This window comes from Homarus americanus, unplaced genomic scaffold, assembly GCF_018991925.1.
Source record: "Homarus americanus isolate GMGI-L3 unplaced genomic scaffold, GMGI_Hamer_2.0 scaffold39155, whole genome shotgun sequence".
NCBI lineage: Eukaryota > Metazoa > Arthropoda > Malacostraca > Decapoda > Nephropidae > Homarus > Homarus americanus.
This window is the reverse complement of record NW_024737042.1, coordinates 825,688-846,700: the sequence shown is the minus strand read 5'-3', so window position 1 is coordinate 846,700 and position 21,013 is coordinate 825,688. Positions and strand designations below refer to the sequence as shown.

The window sequence follows — 21,013 nt, the reverse complement described above, 5'->3', positions numbered from 1 at the left end:
ACCCCATTGAAACTAACAGTGATGATGATGCTCCGTTGAAACTAACAGAGCAAGAGCGAAACTACCGTTGAAATTAACAGAGGAAGAAATAAGACTCCTGTTAGAAAAAAAATGTTAGATAATAATTTTTTCACCTGTCTTCACACTATACATCAGGTGACATAACTATTATCAGGTGATATGACGAATTAAGACTCCCGTGTTTGTATCTGTATGTATAATTTAGGTATAATTATCCTTAATTAGTTTTTCCACTGTATCATCATCATCATCATCATCATCATCATCATCATTATCATCATCATCATCATTTTTCCATAAGAACAACAAACTATTATTATTTACGTTAGTGGTCATTAACACATCGGTATTGACAAAGATGGGGGACTTAGGAGGAGATGGACCTTTTGCTACTGATGGTGAAACATGACATAAACTAATGTCTACAATAACGGTGTTTGTCTTATGGGCGTTTATTATTACTTGAGGATGGAGACATTAACATTGTGTGTGTGTGTGTGTGTGCGTGTGTGTGTGTGTGTGTGTGTGTGTGTGTGTGTGTGGCAACAGCAGTATACATGAGACTTACCTAAGGCTAAGTTCACCAACAATGGCGGCAACATTAGAAAAATTAAGCTGAGACTTACAGGACGTTGAGTACACCATCATCAGCAACAGTACGAGGCTCGGGTACAGGAGTCCTTTGGGCGTTGGAGTCCTCTGTGGCGCCATAGCAAAGGTCCTGATGAAGCTACAGGTTCTCAAGGACTCTCTCGGGGGGTTCTCAGTGCCTTGGTAGAGATCGAACTGAAGCCACAAGTCATTTAGCAATTTACATATTCTCCCATTTGAGCCACGACGAAGTTTAGCGATTTTTAAGTGACTTCAAAGCCTAACTGGTCTCGCAGGTTGAGTTTTACATCAGGGAGGTCTTCCGGGTTAGGTGGCACCTGTGACGATGTACAGAGGTTCAGAATGAAGTAGCAGGATGTCAAGTGAGTGGAGAGTGGGTTTAAAAGATCTATTTGACTTCACTGTTGAAGATCGAAACGAAGATGCAGCAGCGCAGAGAACGCCTTGCCGCTTTGAATGATCCTTTGGCAGATGCTGAAGACGAGAACTATGTATCAGAACCTCCTCAGTCAGTACTTAAGCGTCTGAAAGTATCCTGGACCTCATTTATGGAGAGCGAAACAAAGCAGCAGACTTTTAAGGAGTACCTACAAGTTCTGAAAGTCATTCGAGCTGAACAATGGAAACCGAAATGATGAAATTGAACTTCATGTATCAATTTCTGTCTCTGGTGGTCTCTTGTGCCTCACCCCAGGTATTTGGAGACCGAAGCTTTGAAAGTCGCTCGAATTCCTAAGTATGAGAGATAAACTAGACCAAGTGGACCACAGTGAGCTTCCTGATTCAAGCGAGCGTCCTGCGACACCTGATGCTGAAGGTGGACTGACAAGCAGGTGGGTAAAGTAATCAACAGGTATTCACACCCCACGGCGCGCATGGCACACGGAATGAGAGTTTTTCCAGATGATTAATAGCCCGGGTTGGCACTCTCATAATGGCACTACATTGGTTCCTTTAACATTAATATCGTAACCTCAGCTGTAGTTTAGGGTAATTAGCCAAATAATACATTCGTCTCAACAACTAAAATCATTGTTTTACCGCTGGAATATAACACTACCTAAATCTATATAGATGGCACTTTCCTTTTTTCTTTTGCTTGCGGTTCATACCTCTACACAATACCTTATATCACTACGCAATGCCTCATACCACTACATAAGGCCTCATACCACTACATAGTGAATGATAATCTGACCCATAAACTATGATGATGCCCCATTGAGCACAATGATTCAACCCTCTGAGTACGATGAGTTAAGGCCCTGAATACGATGTCTTAACCCCTGAGTATGGAGACTTAACCCTCTGAGTACGATGAGTTAAGGCCCTGAATACGGTGTACTAACCCCTGAGTATGGAGGCTTAACCCTCTGAGTACGATGAGTTCACCCATGAGTACGATGGGGTCTTGGTCGAGGAAACAGTAATTCGCAATGATTAGTTCAAGACTTCGTACCCAATGGACGTAGCTATTGTACTTAGAGGATTAAGTCATCGTACACAGGAGGTTAAGTCATCGTACTTGAGGGAGTTAAGTCATCATACTCAAGGGGGATATATCATTGTACTCAAAGGGGTTAAGTCTTCGTACTTGAAAATATATCTTCTTACTCAAGGGGTTAAATCATCGTACTTGAGGGGTTGTCATCGTCTTCAAGAGGGTTAATTCATAGTACTCAAGAGGTTAAGTTGTATTATGTTTAAATAATTACACCACCCACGGTAACTAGACTATGAGCAGTGACTAATCATAATTGTACAGGGCTCATCATGCTTTGTGCAGTGTGACAGCCCTGTGTTTGTTTACAGAAGGAAACAAGCAATAGTAAACATTCTATGGAATCAAGTGAGAACAATATTAAAGCAAATACCTCAATGATAATGATTTGTGTAATGTTTATATGATAAGCCTCTGTAAACGCACTAGTGAAGGGGACTGTACACGTGAGAGAGTTTTTCCACTGATCGCCCTGCACCTTGAATGCCTGGGTCAGCATTTGAGTACCCGGTTTCTACCCAGTCAGTTCCTCTCTCTCGCACACGTCAAATGTGTGTTCAAGAAGCTCGTTACACACAAGCTTCATCTTTTATTAACGCTCACAGCATATAGCGTTAATTACGGTGATATCCTAATTATTGTGCAATAGTTTATTTTCTTAATAAATGGTTTGAAAACTTAACCCATGAATATTTATTTTGTTACTTCCAGAGTACCTAAGGATCTTCATCAGTGATTGCAACAGGTAAATGGAAGATAACAAATTCATCATACTCAAGGGGTTAAATCATCATATTAAAAGGGTTAAGTCATCGCAATCAATGGGCTGCCATCGTACGCATGGGGTTAATAACATGGTAAACAAATTCCAATCATAACTGGACAAACTTTCAAGAAAATTGGAAAGTTTGTGTTTCTCGAGCGATACCCATGTAAACAGCAACTGGAGAGAGAGGTGAAGAATGTAAACAAACGTAATGGACATAAATATACCATTTTCTTCAAAACATTTGGGTAAATTTTTAGAAATGTTCGAGTAACGTGGTTTGTAACGTAACCTTTTCTGAGAAGAGTCGCGTAGATATTTGTAATTCTGTTTATAGTGGAATATTAGTAAAGGGTTAATGCTTAATTTACAGAAAAAATACATTGATTTCTATAACATTTCAAGAACTATAGTGACTAACAGCGTAAGTCTTTTAGGAATACATGGAAACATTTAGACAGATATTTGTGGAGACCGTATTTGCATTTCTTCCTTCAAGTATCTTAACATTGTATCAAGACATATTCTCTAGAAACGCTTATTGATCTGGTACTTGAAGACACTGAAGAACACGGTTAATGCCAGACACTTGGGTATGAATGGGGTCACCAGGCTGTGGGGTCACCAGCTCACACTCACCTGGTAGACCCCAGATATTGTTCTCGTGTAGCCGGTGTTAAGTTATAAGTAAGTACTACAATATTGACATTGTTATGTTTCTCATATTATATAATATAATTTATTGATTATATTACATCATGTATTAAATTTTCCGTTTTATTTACGTTTCCCTCTCGGCTTAAAGAAGTTTGTTCCCCGCATCACAGAATTTGACATCAAAGCCTGTCAGTGTATATTACATCACCTTTCTCTGGCCATTTACCAAACTTTACACATATGAAGCTTCTCTCGTGCTCTTAGTGGACCTGTGCTCCCTTACCTTACCCCTGGTGTTACGTTGGTCACTTGTATTACAACATAATATTGGAGGTAGCGCTCTCATGACGTCTACCAATGATCGTTACATTTACTTTTAATAGCTTTCTTCTGGTCTTGACGAAACGTGTGTCGTGTGTAACCTCCAGAGCGTTGTAATTTATCAGCTGAATTTATTATGATACTCCAACAGGGAAAGATAATAACTGGATATATGTATGTGTGTCGGGAACGATAACTCTCCGTGAATGAATATACGTCTGGTGCAAATGTAGGGTGACTGTGAGCATGTGTGCTTCGTGTTATTTGTTTTGTTGATTTATATTTGTTATTCATTGATTACTTAGTTCACCTGACTCCGTTATTCATAGAGCGGTAACCCTTAGCAGGGGGCAATAAGAAGTGTAACTTTGATTGACAATGCTGCTCCTGCTGCTGCCGCTTTCTTAGTAGTAACAGTAAGAGATGAATTATTGTGCGGTGGTGATCAAGTGTGGGGGATAGTGTGGTGGTGATCAAGTGTGGGGGAGATAGTGTGGTGGTGATCAAGTGTGGGGGGATAGTGTGGTGTTGATCAAGTGTGGAGGGGATAGTGTGGTGGTGATCAAGTGTGGGGGATAGTGTGGTGGTGATCAAGTGTGGGGAGATAGTGTGGTGGTGATCAAGGTGAGAGGGATAGTGTAGTGGTGATCAAGCGTGAGGGGATAGTGTGGTGGTGATCAAGTGTGGGGGGGTGGTGATCAGTGTGGGGGATAGTGTGGTAGTGTGGTGGTGATCAAGTGTGGGGGGATAGTGTGGTGGTGATCAGGTGTGGGATAGAGGGAGAAAATATCTGGCCTTTATTTCCGTGTACAGCAGAGAATGACCTCAAAAAGGAGACAGTACATGAAACAATGATAGACACAAAGAGGAAAAAGAAAATAATGTAATAATATTTTTAGTAATTTTAAAAAGAAGTTAATCAACAAGCACGAAAATGAAGAGATAGATAAAGGAATAAATAATAGCACAGAGAAGTTGTATAATTGAGTATTGTATAGTAAACAACAACACCATACAAGTATACCTCACATATACTCGCTTATAATCTCGACATAAAAAAGATGGATAGATGAAACAGTTATTACAGAAGAAACTTATGGAATTGCACCAAAATTTCTAGAGATGTTATTTGCATGTTACTAAATAAAAAAATGGATACGACAATGCACAAAATCTAACAGAAATTGACCTACCAAACATACCTAACCTTCTAACCCGGAATCCCCGTCATATGAAGTTGTTTAGTCGTATTAAGTTGCAAAATCCCCCCCGGACCCCCTAGCAGCAGAAGGACCTCACCTTAATAGTGAGGTCGTGTGTTACACTGAAACAAATAAAATCGGTTGAATGTCACTTCCCTGTCGCATTTTGGACACTTGCACGTCCGTCCAAGAAGTACATGATCACTTATTTAGTCTTCAACATAGTCTTGATCCTCAACAAGCTTTCGATAACATATATTTTCAGTAGACGACGCCATAATTGCGTTCATGAGCCAAATCGTCTCCTTGTGGAACATACAGTTGACTTCGAATCAAACGCAACTCCAAATTAAAACGTATAATATCCAATCCCCTATTGTGGAGTTCAGTCTCAGCCATATGATGCTAATCCTATACACGTAGAAGAGGTTTTGGAACCGATAAAGTATTTACAAAGACATAGAGTAGGGAATCAGGAAAATGTATCCTATAAAATAAGAAACAAAAGGCAGCAAGCCATCAATTATTATGGTATGACAAGCCCCCGATATGATCCTTCATCGTCTCTTGTACATGTTGACAAGACCGGTTTCACTCCCTTATTCTTTAGAGCGGTCCAGCACGATGGTCGCCACAGGAGAGCTGACGCCTACAAAACACGTAGAGACTTTTCATTACTGCCTTATGATCAGTTTTTCGTCGTATTTCTTACCATGTAATTTTCATTTTCTTTCATGCACTTCCCACTACAGGTGATTTATGAATCGAAGAGTGGAAGAAGACGAAAAAAAAAATAGAAAACAATTAAATTAAAGGAAAAAGTTGGATCGTTTTAATACTTGCTATCACCCAAACAACATCTGGGGGAAAAAACGTATTTCATAAAATCCTTCTTGTGGTAACCGTTTTCTCTTTTATTACCAAAATGAATAAATACTTTTTTCTTACTTATTTAAACAAAATCTCTAAATTTTATATAACAGGAGCCGTTTAACTATGTTTGTTGCATACAATTAATCAAATGTTCCCTTGGTTTGTCGCAGCCTCCCCTAAAATCAGGTTTTCTATAATGATAAAATTCCTGTTTTCTATCATACACCAAACCCCACATACACCTAATACAGGCTAACTTATCTTTATCTGGTACTCTGACCATTTCCTTATACGAATATCTTTCATGCCTCTGTATTTTATATGTTATTACGTATTTGGCTAAAGAGTTCCACCACCTTGGTATTAAGTTTTTGAGTCGTTATATTATACATTTTTCTTTGTGTACTCTGCATATATTTATTTAAAGGTACAAAAAAGGTCTTGCCTGAATGTTCACTCTCATCAGATTTTAGTACAATGTAGAGGGGATACATCAGTAACTAGTCGGTGACACGTTTCGTAATAACTACTGAGAAAAAAATATAACCCTATTGCCTGCAGGCTCTAGTAACCAACAAACAAAACCGCATTGTATTATCTCCTAAGTAAATGTAATTTGGTTTAGGTTTAGTTTATTATGTTGGATAAAGTTACGTTATACAACTGAGAGACAAACTACTTTTCGTTGTCCGTCCTGGTAAAGAAAGTAAAGACCTGACTATACTCGTTGAAAGGGATATTAGTTGTCGTTGTTCATCCTGGTAGCAGCAAGGGCCAAGAGCGAGGTAGGGAGCTCTCCGGGCGGCGGCGATGTAGTAGTGGGTGTGAGGGCGGAGGCAGCAATCAATACCTCGCCACGGGCAGAGAACCACCAGGCATACTGATCACTACTGACGGAGGGCCTCCCACCCACCAACACCACCACCACCTACCACTATTACCACTATCCACCTGCATCCACAAACACCACAACCTACCACTATTACCACTATCCACCTGCACCCACTAACACCACCACCTACCACTATTACCACTATCCACCTGCACCCACCAACTCTACCACCACCACTACCACCATCTGCTTATACCCACCATCACCACCTACCACCACCACCACCTACTATCATCACCACCACAACCACTCACCACCACTACCTACTACTATCACCACCATAACCATTCACCACCATATACTATCATCACTACTATAAACATCCATAATCTCCTACTACCATTACCACCACATACTGTACTACCATCATCACCTCCACCAGCACCACTACCACCATCACAACCCCCCCCAGTACCACTACCACCATCACAACCCACTACCACAGTCCTCTAGTATCTCCACAACCACCACCATTACAACCAACCATTAATGCCTCTACCACAACCACTAGCAATGCCTTTACTACCACCATCACCCACATGTCTTAACCACCACCACCACTACTACCACAAATACTTCTACCACAATACCACTCACTACCACCACCCATAAGTACCACTGTCACCTCAAATCTGCAGTCAATAGCCTTGTGAGATACTAACTGGTACTATAACTGGCCCCGGGAGATCCTAACATGTACACAGTTATTAGTGAAAGATGTAGAAAGATCGTAGAGAACAGACACCTCAATTACTTCTCATATATAAATGCAAAAACACCTGAATTGAAACATGGGTTGTAGTATGACCTCCTGAAGATAATAACCGAGTGAACTTTGACCTTATGAAGACTGTAAGAATATTATCTACTACTGGATGGTATAAATATTCTGCCCAGGTGAAGGTAAAGCAGTTTTCGATGGCCCGGCTGCCTTTCTTGTGGCAGATCAAAGGGAAGAGAAACGTCAAAGAAGAGTGTGTAGAAAGTGAGAGTATCGTAACCAATGAGGTTTATCCGAGGTGCGATTATTGCTAGTTGAAACGTATGAAACTGCCGCGGGCCTATTGGCCCATACTAGGCAATCCCGTTTAGACCCAACTCCTGGCTCACCGTACTACAGAAGGGATATAGAATCCCTAGAAAGAATTCAGAGGAGAACGACAAGTGTAATCCTGGGCATTAGGAACCTTGAGTACAGAGACAGGTTAAAGCATCTTAATTTGCACTCCCTCGAGAGACGTAGAGTGAGGGGTGATATGATCGAGGTGTGTAAATGGAAGTCAGGGCTGAACAAAGGTGATGTAACAACGGTACTCAAACTATCCAACCAGGATTGAACTCGTACCAATGATTTTAAATTAGACAAATTAGATTTAGGCACGAGATAGGTAAACATTGGTTTGGAAATAGAGTAGTGGATGAGTGAAACAAGTTACCAAACATCATCATTAACTCGAATACTCTGGATAGCTTCAAACATAGGTTGGACAGATATATGAGCGATAAGGGTTGGGTATAAATAGGACTGCCCAGTATAGGCCAATAGGCCTGCTGCAGTTTCCTCCATTCTTATGTTTCGTAACTGATACTCCTTTGTATGAACCCAAGTACTTTGTTAGCCTTGTTTCGAGCAAATACACATTGTTGTCTTTTTTTAAGATTTCTACTTATCATTACCCCTAAATCTTTCTCACAGTCGGATTTCTCTATGTCGACGTTGTTCATCTGTTATCTGGTTTCTGTGTTTACATCTCTTAGACTAAGTACTTTACATTTCCACATTAAATTCCATCTGGCATTTTTCAGACCACTCGATTTATTTTTTTAGATTTTCCTTTAGTTTTTCGGAGCTCTCGTCAAATTTAATTATACGCCCTATTTTAGTGTCATCAGCAAATTTACTTATGTTGCTGTCTACGCCTATATCTATGCCGGTTATGCATATATTAAATAGTAATGGTCCAAGTACTGAGCCTTGGGGTACTCCACTAGTGACGTTACCCCAATCTGATTTAGTGCCGTTAATGCATACTCGCTGTTTCCTGTCCTGTAACCACGCCCTAATCAATTTTAGAATATCTCCTCCAATTCCATGAGCCTCCACTTTACGTATTAGTCTTTCGTGGGTGACCTTGTCGAAGGCTTTGCTAAAGTCAAGATATACCACATCATAATCGTGTCCGTCATCCACTGATTCGAAAAAATTTGAAAAGAATGATAATAGATTTGTTAGACATGAACGCCCACTTGTCAAGCCATGTTGGGAATCATTGATCAACTCGTTATTCTCGAGGTGATTTCGAATAGAGTTTGAAATTATTGCTTCCAGTAATTTGCCTACCATTGATGTTAAACTGACTGGACGGTAGTCAAAGGATAGTGATCTATCTCCCTTCTTGAAAATCGGTATCACATTCGCTATCCTCCAAGTTTCTGGTACTACGCCCGTTTTTATTGACATGTTAAGCAAATTTGCTAAGGGCATACTAAGTTCTTCCTTACATTGCTTTAATACTCTGGCAAATATCTCATCGGCACCTGGTGACTTGTTAGGTTTGTTTGTTTACTAACATCTTTATTAGTCATAACTATCTCGCTTAATCTATTTTCTTCGCTACCTCTGAATAGAGTCGGTGCCTCGGGTATCATGTTTAAATTTTCGGTGGTGAAAACTGTTCAATAATATGTGTTCAGATTATTGCTCATTTCTCCGTCGTTATCAGTTAGCTCGCCGGTATCTGACTGTATTGGTCCAATCTTTTCTCGTGTTTTAGTTTGATACATTTGGAAGAATCCCTTGGGGTTTGACTTCGCCTCCCTTGCTACCTTCAGTTCATTATTCCTCTTGGCTTGTCTTATCTCGGTCTTAACCCTACCGGCCAATACCTTATAATAATCTCGGAGGAAAACTTCACCATGATTTATTCTCCTACCTATAGCCTTTCTTTGTCCAATAATATTCTTTAAATAATTATTTATCCATTTGGGGTCAATGTTATTTTATCTGAGTTTTCTGTATGGCATATTCTGCTTTTGTGCATTAAGTAACTCGTTATTTAACTTGTTATGGTACTCGTCAACCTTATATCTTGTGGTCAGGTCACCTTCAGCGGTCATATTTTGTGAGGTTATCGTTGTTAGGTCACCAGATAAAGGGTACGTTGCGTGAGGTCACGTTATTTACCAGTTCACGTGAGGTCATGTAATTCACCCCCAAACGTAATACCCCTTCTCTCAGCTGCCTCATCAACCTATCAAAGTTTGCCCTCTGAAACCTGGGACTTTAATGAAGTTTTTGCGAAAGTCATTGTCTTATTTTGAATCAAACTTCTTTGTGATCTCTGTCAGCTAGTTCGTTCCCCTACCTCGACATTACTAATGAGGTTTTCCCCATTAGACGGAACTAAATCTAGTATATTATTACCCCGGGTGAGCTCGGATTTATGTTGACTTAGGAAAGTCCTGAACTGTTTGAAGGAAATCCTCTGAGTCTGAGTTACCCATAAAGTGAGCCCAATGTATTTGACTGAAGTTAAAGTCGCCTACTATACAGAATTAGTTATATCTGGATGCCCTGTGTGTTTCATCCCAAATAAGTTGCCAATTAACCCTTATCGAGAGTAGGAGGTCTGTATATTACTCCTATGATTAATAATTTTTCCCTATCATCAGTTAATTCTATCCAAATTGTTTTTTTGTCCTCGATTCAGTTTTTATTTCCTTATTGATTCTACACTTCAAATCATCTCCTTAATTTGGTATTCGACAGATAACTCCGGTGAGTAAATTAATTCCATGTTTCGGTGAATGTTGTTTTATCGAGTTTTTCAGTACAGACGAAAGCTCTTGACTTCATCTAATTTATTTCTCATACTGCTACTGTTCGCGTAGTAGACATTTAAGTTAGTCGTGATCTGAGTTCTCTTTCTGTTGCGTTTTGGCTATTATTATTATTATTATTATTATTATTATTATTATTATTATTATTATTGTTATTCTTTTTCTTGTATTTGTTGTTGTTGTAAATATAACTAATTACGTCTTATCTGCCCACAGGTGAGTGTTTACGTGGTTGTGTGTGTTGATGAGCTGTTGACCACCTGAGTACCTGACAATTAGTAAGTCTCCTTTTGTTCTTGTGTACAGTGATGTAAACGTAGTTACCCATGCTAATAGATTGCCTCTAATGCGGGCTTATGTTTTGTTGACAGATGTATGTGTGGGAGGTGGGGGGGGGGGAGTAGTGATGGGATGGCCACTGTTGTTTATTTATTGCGGTTGTTAATCCTGTGAAAATAGGAGAAATTTTACTGAGGATTATTTAAAGACGTGAGATGGAAACCTATTGAAAAATTTATGTCAAAGAGAGAGAAAGAGACAGACAGACGGACAGACAGACAGACGAGAGATAGATAAAGACAGACAGATAGATAGAACGGAGACAGACAGACAGACAGACAGCAAATACTCAACAGGCGAAAACATAGTAAAGTCGATATTACTAAACACCGATAACTTTCGCCATCCTTAAAAATCCTTAACGCAATCTAAAATATTTATTTCCCACGCCTTCTTTCATTCACCGCCTCTCCCACAATTACTCTCCCACACCTTCTATGGTATCATTTAACCCTGACGACTTGCCAAGGGTAGGTTAGGTTACGTTAGGTTAGGTTGGGTTTGGTTGAGTTGGGCTAAACAAGGTTAAGTTAAATTAGATTAAGTAAATTAGGTCAGGTTATCATTGGTTACACCTGGTTAGACTGAGGCGCTGGGAGTGAAAGTTTGAGGTGCTCCTTGGAGGAGAGGGGATTGCGTGCGTGCGTGCGTGAAAGAGAGAGAGAGAGAGAGAGAGAGTACTGTAGTCGACTGAGTTTGAGGTGGGTCAGCGAACTCTACAACTCTTGACCCTTGTGTGATAAATTCCCACATAAAAAAAAAGTTTATTTACATTGATCAACTTCACACATTATCTTCCCTTACGTCCGCTCTGTGATTTAGTTTCAGTATACTTAGCCATTCTCGTTACCTTACCAAACAGGATCATTTCAGCTAACTTTTCTTATAGGAACAGCTCAGTTTATACAGTAGTATTTGTTTTTTACTGATCATTTAACGTCATACTGTAACTGGACATAAGTTTTGTATCGTCTCATTACAAGTCAGCGTGTGAGAGTCTCGTGATCTCGGGCTAGACTGTAAGAATTTCTCGCCTCCTCTAGATGGTGACTTAGTGAGGAGGGAAAGATCGTTCCTGGGAGGGTTATATTATTACTCTTGATATTTCTAAAGGGGGGGTTAAAGGGGTGTTAAAGGGGGTTAAACTGCAGGCAGGCCACGGAGGGAGGGAGGGGGAGAGTTGCAATTGTTGATGAAAGAGACGAATATGCTACAAGAGTTTCCACTTCACCGGGTTGCCAAGGACCTTAGGTGGTGATTAGTGCTTTTAGGTTCACACACACGCACACACACACGCACACACACACACACACACACACACACACACACACACTCGACACTTTACCCACGTCTCTTAACATCAATCAAAATTATTATTACTCTCATCATTTACTTTCATCATCGCTCTTCTTCCTCTTCATTATTTACATCTTATTCTCTTTTAACCTCTTATGATTTATCTGGCTTTATTCCTTGTCTCATCACTATTTATCATCTTCTCGACCATTTCTCTTCTCCTCACTTCTGTCTTTATCAAATTTCCTTACATGATTCAGAAGGATCATCTTTCTTTATCGCTATTTCTTCTCTTTATCCTCTTTCTCCTTCTCTTATTATTTCTTGTATTTCTTCGTATCTCCCTAAAAGTGTCTGTTATTTTCTCAAAAGTTTTCATTCCTATTCTTCCTTATTGTCTTTTTTTCTTACGTCTTTTGCTATTATTGTGTATTCTTGATGTAATTCACTTATTCCATGTTTATCTCATCCTACTGCATTTTTATTCTCCTACATTATTATCTATTCACATCATTTGTTGTTTGAGGACCACCCGATAGATCCTACACTACAACACTATAAAGGATTCTTTCACTTAACGCCATTAAAATCGCTGTAAAGGATCTCTACTTGAAGGTTCCTACGGCACCAACCTCACCGTAGTGGATTCTATTTTGCTGTGATGGGGGCAGAGGGGGTAGGGGAGGGAGGGAGGGGGCTTTTGCTGGGAATACCGTGTAGGAATCTTAAGTCAGAACCTGGGGGAGGGAGGGGAGGGGATTGGAGGTCCTTCAAGAGCCATCTTATTGAACGGCGGGAAACAGAGAAATTGGAAACTGATAGAGAGAGAGATGGATAGAAATCTTCCTTTTCCAAGATGGTGACAGCAGGTTGAAAAATCGTCTCAGTGAAAGCCGGATATTGACGTTCATATTTCTTTTGAGAGAGAGAGAGAGAGAGAGAGAGAGAGAGAGAGAGAGAGAGAGAGAGAGAGAGACACACACACACACACACACACACACACACACACACGCGACACAGTACCTCTTGGGTGTACCTATAAAAGACTCCACTATCCTTTATCAACAATGTCTCTACTCCATCAGGTTTTATCATCAATTTACTCCTCATTTCCTTTCCTAACTTTAGTTTTTTTTTTTATCGTCTGTGAAAATGAGGTGAAAATGACAGTGCCATTAAACCTTTTCATGAGAAAATGTGGGATTAATATGACCGCGTTTAGGGAGGACAGCGAGTGATCTCTCAGTTCCAACCAGTGACTTCCTCGATGCAACTTATACTCTGTCTGTCTCTCTGTCTGTGTCTGTCTGTCTGTCTGTGTCTATCTGTCTGTGTCTGTCTGTCTACCTGTCTTTTTCTCGCTTTATCAATCATATTTTTTTCAACTTTTCATTCTTTTCTCTGTTCCTTTTTGCTTCCTTTTCTATCTTGTTTATTTTTCCTCATGTTTTTCCCTCGCCTGCGGTGGTCAGCTGACGTAACCTGAGAGTGTCTTGCTCCTTAAGTTTTACGAGCTGCGAGTGAACCTTGACTCAGACCAACATCACACGATTCACACCTCAGTCACATCAACTCAGACCAACATCACACGATCTTCACATCAGCCACGTCATAGCCGCTTAACAAACAGCCGGACAAATTTTTCATTTATTTAGTTGTGTTTATTCTGCTCATATAATAATATTATTGGGAAAATCGCTAATAAGTCCTGGTCATCATGAGAAGGTAAAATAAGGTGGAGGTCTCTCTCTCTCTCTCTCTCTCTCTCTCTCTCTCTCTCTCTCTCTCTCTCTCTCTCTCTCTACACGACCCGATTACGAAAAATACTATGACTATAACTCCTGGAATTTATTTTTTGTATCCCAGCAGTGTCTGTCTGTCTGTCTGTCTGTCTCTGTCTGTCTGTCTGTCTGTGTGACATTATGAGACTATAGACTCAACTCACTCGACAGCAGTTTTCAGCGTGTTTTTTTTTTTTTATGCATAAGTACAAGTGGTGCGTTATGGATGGGTGATGTGCGTGTGTGTCAGATTGATGAGTCTTTCCGTCCGTTCATCCGTCCGTGTGTACCGTCCCTTTGTCCATCAACCTGTCCTCTCTCTCTCTCTCTCTCTCTCTCTCTCTCTCTCTCAACCCATCCATCCATCTCCCCGTCTCACCTCTTGGACCAGAATATATCTTCCTCAGCTTCTCCTCCTCTCTATCACTCCCCTTTCTTGTCCATCTCCCCATCCTCCCTCCATTCCTGTTCATCTTCCCATCACTCTACTTCCTCGTCTTCTCTTCTCTTCCTTATCATTCCCCCTCTTTCCCCATTTCATTCCCTTTCTCCTATTATTTCCCCCCTTCCCCATTCCTCTCTCGTCCTCCCATCCTCCACTTTTCCATTCCTCCCCTGTTCTCTCCCTCCCCACCTCCTCCCCGTCACCTCCTCCCCTCCTCCACCTCCCCACCTAACCTAACCCAGGAAACTGCCAGAGTCCTCACCTCTCTATAAAGTTGCCGCCTCACAGCTAGCTCAAGGGCCATATATCTTGTGCCTGAAAATAAGACGAGGCGGCCTCCATTCAGAGCAACCACAGCTGAGACCCTAACGGAGGAGAAGCCGAGTCTCTCTCTCTCTCTCTCTCTCTCTCTCTCTCTCTCTCTCTCTCTCATAATACTTACATGTAAACGTGCGTGATCTATGTACCAATTCAAATGCTGTATAATCAACTTAATAATATTTCATTAAATATTATTGTATTCAGGGCATCGTATAAATTCATTAAACACAATATATATATATTTTATTAATTTACGTTAAATAATCATAATGAGAAACTTTATTCGTTAGATACAAGTATAGATTTAGGTCTAAAGTACAGGTAGAGTTATTCCCAGGTGTTGACAATATTATAAAGTTGGTATACCTATGTTATGTATAATAATCATTTCCCCTTCACTAACTATTGCTCTGTATTCATCAACCACCTATCACACGTCTCCCTTTATCTTTTATTATTTTTATGTCCCACTGTCAGTAAGTCTATCAAATTATTCTCCCATCTCGTAGTTACTTGACAGCTTGTCTATCAGCCTTGAACTTTTCCTCTCCGTCAAACACCTGTCACATTTCGAAGATTTTTCCCGTCCGTACGTTGTTATTTGACCGATAAGGTCATTTCAGTAAATTATCTCTCGTAAAGTTCCATTGAGGAGAGAGTGAGAAAAGGGTTGGTGATTGAACGTCTTGCATGGTAAGGTTTTATAGCTAATAAACTTAAGATTCATTAAGATTCTTGATCAAGTTCTTTCGCCATCACTCATGACCTACAGCGATGAAGAAGATTTACAGTAGTTCCTCGCAGATTAGTTCATGACTTTAGTTGTGGTACAGCAGTAAGGGGTAGTACAATACACACAGGTGGTACAGCAGTAAGGGCTAGTACAATACACACAGGTGGTACAGCAGTAAGGGGTAGTACAATACACACAGGTGGTACAGCAGTAAGGGGTAGTACAATACACACAGGTGGTACAGCACACACACAGGTGGTACAGCAGTGGTAGTACAATACACAGCAGTAGGGTAGTACAATACACAGGTGGTACAGCAGTACACACACAGGTGGTACAGCAGTACAATACACACAGGTGGTACAGCAGGGGGTAGTACAATACACACAGCAGTTAGTACAACACACAGGTGGTACAGCAGTAAGTACAATACACACAGGTGGTACAGCAGTAAGGGAGTACAATACACACAGGTGGTACAGCAGTAAGAGTGTACAAAGAATACACACAGGTGGTACAGCAGTAAGGGTAATTACAATACACACAGGTGGTACAGCAGTAAGGGGTAGTACAATACACACAGGTGGTACAGCAGTAAGGGGTAGTACAATACACACAGGGTGGTACAGCAGTAGGTAGTACAATACACAGCAGTAAGGGGTAGTACAATACACACAGGTGGTACAGCAGTAAGGGATAGTACAATACACAATACACACAGGTGGTACAGCAGTAAGGGTAGTACAATACACACAGGTGGTACAGCAGTAAGGGGTAGTACAACAATACACACAGGTGGTACAGCAGTAAGATAGTACAATACACACAGGTGGTACAGCAGTAAGGGGTAGTACACACACACAGGTGGTACAGCAGTAAGGGGTAGTACAATACACACAGGTGACAGCAGTAGGGGTAGTACAATACACACAGGTGGTACAGCAGTAAGGGGTAATACAATACACAGAGGTGGTACAGCAGTAAGGGGTAGTACACACACACAGACAGCATTACAATACACACAGGTGGTACAGGTAAGGGGTAGTACAATACACACAGGTGGTACAGCAGTAAGTAGTACAATACACACAGGTGGTACAGCAGTGGGGTAGTACAATACACACAGGTGGTACAGTGTGAGTACACACACAGCAATACACACAGGTGCAGTGCAGCAGTAAGGGGTACAATACACACAGGTGGTACAGCATAAGGGTACAGCAGTAAGTACAATACACAGGTGGTACAGCAGTGGAGGGGTGACACACAAACACAGGTGGTACAGCAGTAGTACAATAGTGAGTACAATACACACAGGTGGTACAGCAGTACACACACAGGTGGTGCAGGTGGTAAGCAGTAAGGGTAGTACAATACACACAGGTACAGTAAGGGGTAGTACAATACACACAGGTGTGGTACAGCAGTAAGGGGTAGTACAAGCACACAGGTGGTACAGCAGTAAGAGGTCAGTACAATACACACAGGTGGTACAGCAGTAAGGGTAGTACAATACACACAGGTGGTACAGCAGTAAGGGTACACAATACACACAGGTGATACAGCAGTAAGAGGTACAGCAGTACAATACACACAGGTGGTACACACACATGGTACAGCAGTAAGGGGTAGTACAATACACACAGGTGGTACAGCAGTAGTACAATACACAGGTGATAGCAGAGTAGTACAATACACACAGGTGGTACAGCAGTAAGAGGGTAGTACAATACACACAGGTGATACAGCAGTAAGAGGGTACAATACACACAGGTGGTACAGCAGTAAGCACACACACAGGTACAGCAGTAAGAGGGTACACACACAGGTGGTACAGCACACACACAGAGGTAAGTAGTACACACACACAGGGTACAGTAAGAGGTAGTACACACACACAGGTGGTACAGCAGTAAGAGGCAGTAAGGTGATACAGCAGTAAGAGGTAGTACACACACACAGGTGGTACACAATACAGCATAAGAGTCACAAGGTACAGCAGCAGTAAGAGGTACAACACACAGGTGGTACAGCAGTAAGGGGTAGTACAATACACACAGGTGGTACAGCAGTAAGGGGTAGTACAATACACACAGGTGGTACAGCAGTAAGAGGTAGTACAATACACACAGGTGGTGCAGCAGTAAGGGGTAGTACAATACACACAGGTGGTACAGCAGTAAGGGGTAGTACAATACACACAGGTGGTACAGAGGAACGTAATTGGTCCCTCAGGTGTACTAACGAGTCTTTACACCTTGACATAAATTTGAGTCAACGTTGTGTAGTGAATTACTTATGACAGCCACACCTAAGACAGACAGACAGACGAGAAACAGACGACAGACAGACAGACAAATTATTTATTTTATAGATAGACAGAGAGACAGAAAGAGAAAATACGGTAGGACAGAGAGAGAGAGAGAGAGAGAGAGAGAGAGAGAGAGAGAGAGTCCTTCACTTACGTATAAAAATTTTAGTTGATGCAGTAATATCATGTTTAACCTTCTCCTCCTATTTTTCTCCTCTTCTCCTCCTCCCCTTCCTCCTCTCCTTTCTCTTCTTCCCCTCCTCCCATTCCCCTATCCTCCCCTTCCTCCCCCATATTCTACATTCCATTCGTCCTTTCCTTAATGTCTAACACCATCTCCCCACATTACCTCCCCTTATCTTTTTTCACTTCCCTTTATCCTCATCTCCCCGTCTCCCCTCCCCACCCCCCCAACTTCCTTCTTTCCTCCCTATGTCTCTCCCTCCCTCCTTGTTATTCCACAGTATGTTCCTGTCTTCACGTCTTTCCTCGCTACTGAGAGCTTCCCGGCTGGTGGGGAGGAGACAGGAACTGAGAATGAGGTGTATCTCGTCCAGTAAGAGGGAAGGACAGAAGAAGAGGAGGAAGAGAGATGAAGAGGAGAAGAAGAGGGAAGAAGAGGAAGTGGAACACTATGATGTGGTCGTCTCTGGGCTTTTTCATTAGGTCAGAATAAGAGATTTAGCGATAGACGGATCTTGCTGCTGGAAGGGGCCCCAAACAAGTCCTGGACTCCGCCGGGGAATTCAATAACCGCGTGTGTGATCTCAGCGGCCACACCCAGAACCTCTTCCGCAAGTTGGGTGCTTGGGGTCACATCGAGGGTATTCGAGCCCAGCCTGTGAGACGGATGCAGCTATGGGAGTCGTGTTCCGAGGCGATGATGACGTTCGACGAGCAAGATCAAGAGGATGTCGTCGCCCACATCGTCGAGAATGACGTCATCCTCCACGCCATCAAGCAACAAGTACCGGATCAGGTGGAGGTGGAATACAACACAAAGGTCGAAGGTTACGAGCTACCTCTCGACCCTTCCTCTCGAGTGACCATCTCTCTCCATGACGGCAGGAAGCTCTCCGCAGATCTCCTGATAGGAGTCGACGGTGCCAAGTCTCTAGTACGACCAGACCATGGGCACTCAAAACCTGGGCTGGGAGTACGACCAGATGGGCATTGTGGCGACGCTGTAGTTATCCGAGGCAGTAGACAACACTGCAGCCTGGCAAAGGCTCTTTCCCACGGGCCCTGTCGCTCTTCTGCCGCTATCGGATGGCCGCAGTTCCCTCGTCTGGTCGACCACGAAGGAACACGCCCGAAAATTTTTACTGCTTTCGGACGAGGAGTTTACCGATGCCCTCAATAGAGCTGCCTGGGACGAGGGCAGCAGCAATCAGATGGTCCAGACAGTACACGAGAGATGGATGAAGATTCTGGACACGATCACCCCCAGTAGCAGCGCTGATGTACGACAGCGTGAGTGCCGTCGTCCCTGCCACACGAGGAGCCTTCCCCTTGGGCCTCGGCCACTCTGTTCACTACGTCGCTTCGAGGGTCACTCTTATAGAGGACGCAGCGCACCGCGTACATCCGCTGGCCGGTCAGGGCATCAACTTGAGGTTCGGTGACGTGGCGGCCCTCACCGACACCCTCGAGAGTACCGTCCTCCTTGGTGCCGACATCGGTGACCTGTGGTGTAGTGGTCAGCATGCTCGCCTTGCAAGCGAGTGGCCACAGGTTCGATCTCCGGGCAGGGTGAAAATATGGGCAAGTTTCTCTACGCCATTTGCCTCTGTCTCCCCAGCAGTAATTAGGAACCTGAATATTAATCGATTGGTGGATCGTTTTCCGGGCTAATGGTTAGCCAGTGAAGTTGGTGAGTTGTCCGGTTTTCTCGGAATATTCCTTGACACTGGGTCGTGCAACTTGTTAACTCAGGGTGTGGTTGTTGTGTTGGCGACAGTTTCTACACCTTAAACAAATTCACGCCTAGGTGGCCCTAGGGCCGGCCATCGTCGTACACGAGGGGCAACCATTATTATTTATTATGCCTGAGCGTCTGCGTGAGCGCCTACGTCTGTACCTGCGTGAGTGTCTATATCTGTACCTGCCGTCTGCGTAAATGTCTGCGTCTGCGTTAGCGTCTACGTCTGTACCTGCGTATGCGTTAGTGTCTGTATCTGGAGCGTCTGCGTGTGTCTACATCTGCATGTCTGCGTGAGCGTCTACGTCTGTATCTCCCGTCTGCTTCTTTCCTTTATGTTGTTCATCTTATTGTATGTCAGTGAGAGTTATATTGGCTTTGCGGTCGCCATAATCTGGAGAGCAAATGAGCGGATTGTGTTTATATTACAACGGAGGGTCAGCACTGCATGGTCCCCTTGATCACATTACCTTACTGCTGTGGTTCGTTGATTGATTCATGAATGCTCTCCTCTGATTCGCTGAAAACTCTCCAACCATTAACTCCGATTGATGGTCGCGTACACATTCTAGTGACGTATTTTGTTTACGCTATAAATATGAAATTGATTTATGAATGAAGTTTGTTTTGTAAGACTGCAAATAAAGTCACAAATACAGTAAGTGATCATATACCTAAAACTATTAATTAAACAAAGATTCCCCAACCTGGTACACACACACCTTCGGCCTTAATATTCTCAATATTTGATTTAAAGAGAAAACATTAACAATTTCAGGTGCTTCTTGGTAGTTAACACTACAGGTGAGGTGAATACACTACTGTGGTAGACGGTGTGGTGTGATGGTGCACTGAAGGCTGTTGTGACCTAAGACGTTAACTTACATGACGTCAGTCGAACCATACATATACCAAGATATACCACCATACATATACCAAGATATACCACCATACATATCTTTATACCTTGACGTATACATAGCCTTACGTCATACTCTCTCTCTCTCTCGTGTGTGTGTGTGTGTGTTCCGCTAAATAGGGATAGTCACCGATTAGGCTTTAAAAAGCAAATGACGTTTTTACTAAATAGAAAAAAACTGTATATTTATTGCTACCAATTGATGGACATAAATTAATAGGTGGTAAAATTGGTTAAATTTCTTTAAAACGTCATTTTCCAT

The 21,013-nt window shown here is 42.1% G+C and overlaps 1 protein-coding gene across 1 annotated transcript; it reads left to right on the top strand.

Annotated features, from left to right (window-relative positions):
- Positions 1-1,371: 1,371 nt before the first annotated feature.
- On the top strand, positions 1,372-19,274 carry LOC121872763 (ubiquinone biosynthesis monooxygenase COQ6, mitochondrial-like). The gene is made up of 2 exons (XM_042375816.1): positions 1,372-1,466; positions 18,623-19,274. Exons 1-2 carry the CDS (start codon positions 1,372-1,374, stop codon positions 19,272-19,274), a joined length of 747 nt encoding a protein of 248 aa, XP_042231750.1.
- The last annotated feature ends 1,739 nt before the right edge of the window (positions 19,275-21,013 follow it).

Excerpts from the sequence above, each read along its gene's own strand:
- LOC121872763 (XM_042375816.1), top strand. The coding sequence starts at position 1,372 with ATGAGAGATAAACTAGACCAAGTGGACCACAGTGAGCTTCCTGATTCA. Across the intron at positions 1,467-18,622 it reads GAAGGTGGACTGACAAGCAG|GGGCCCCAAACAAGTCCTGG; the intron begins GTGGGTAAAGTA and ends TGCTGCTGGAAG.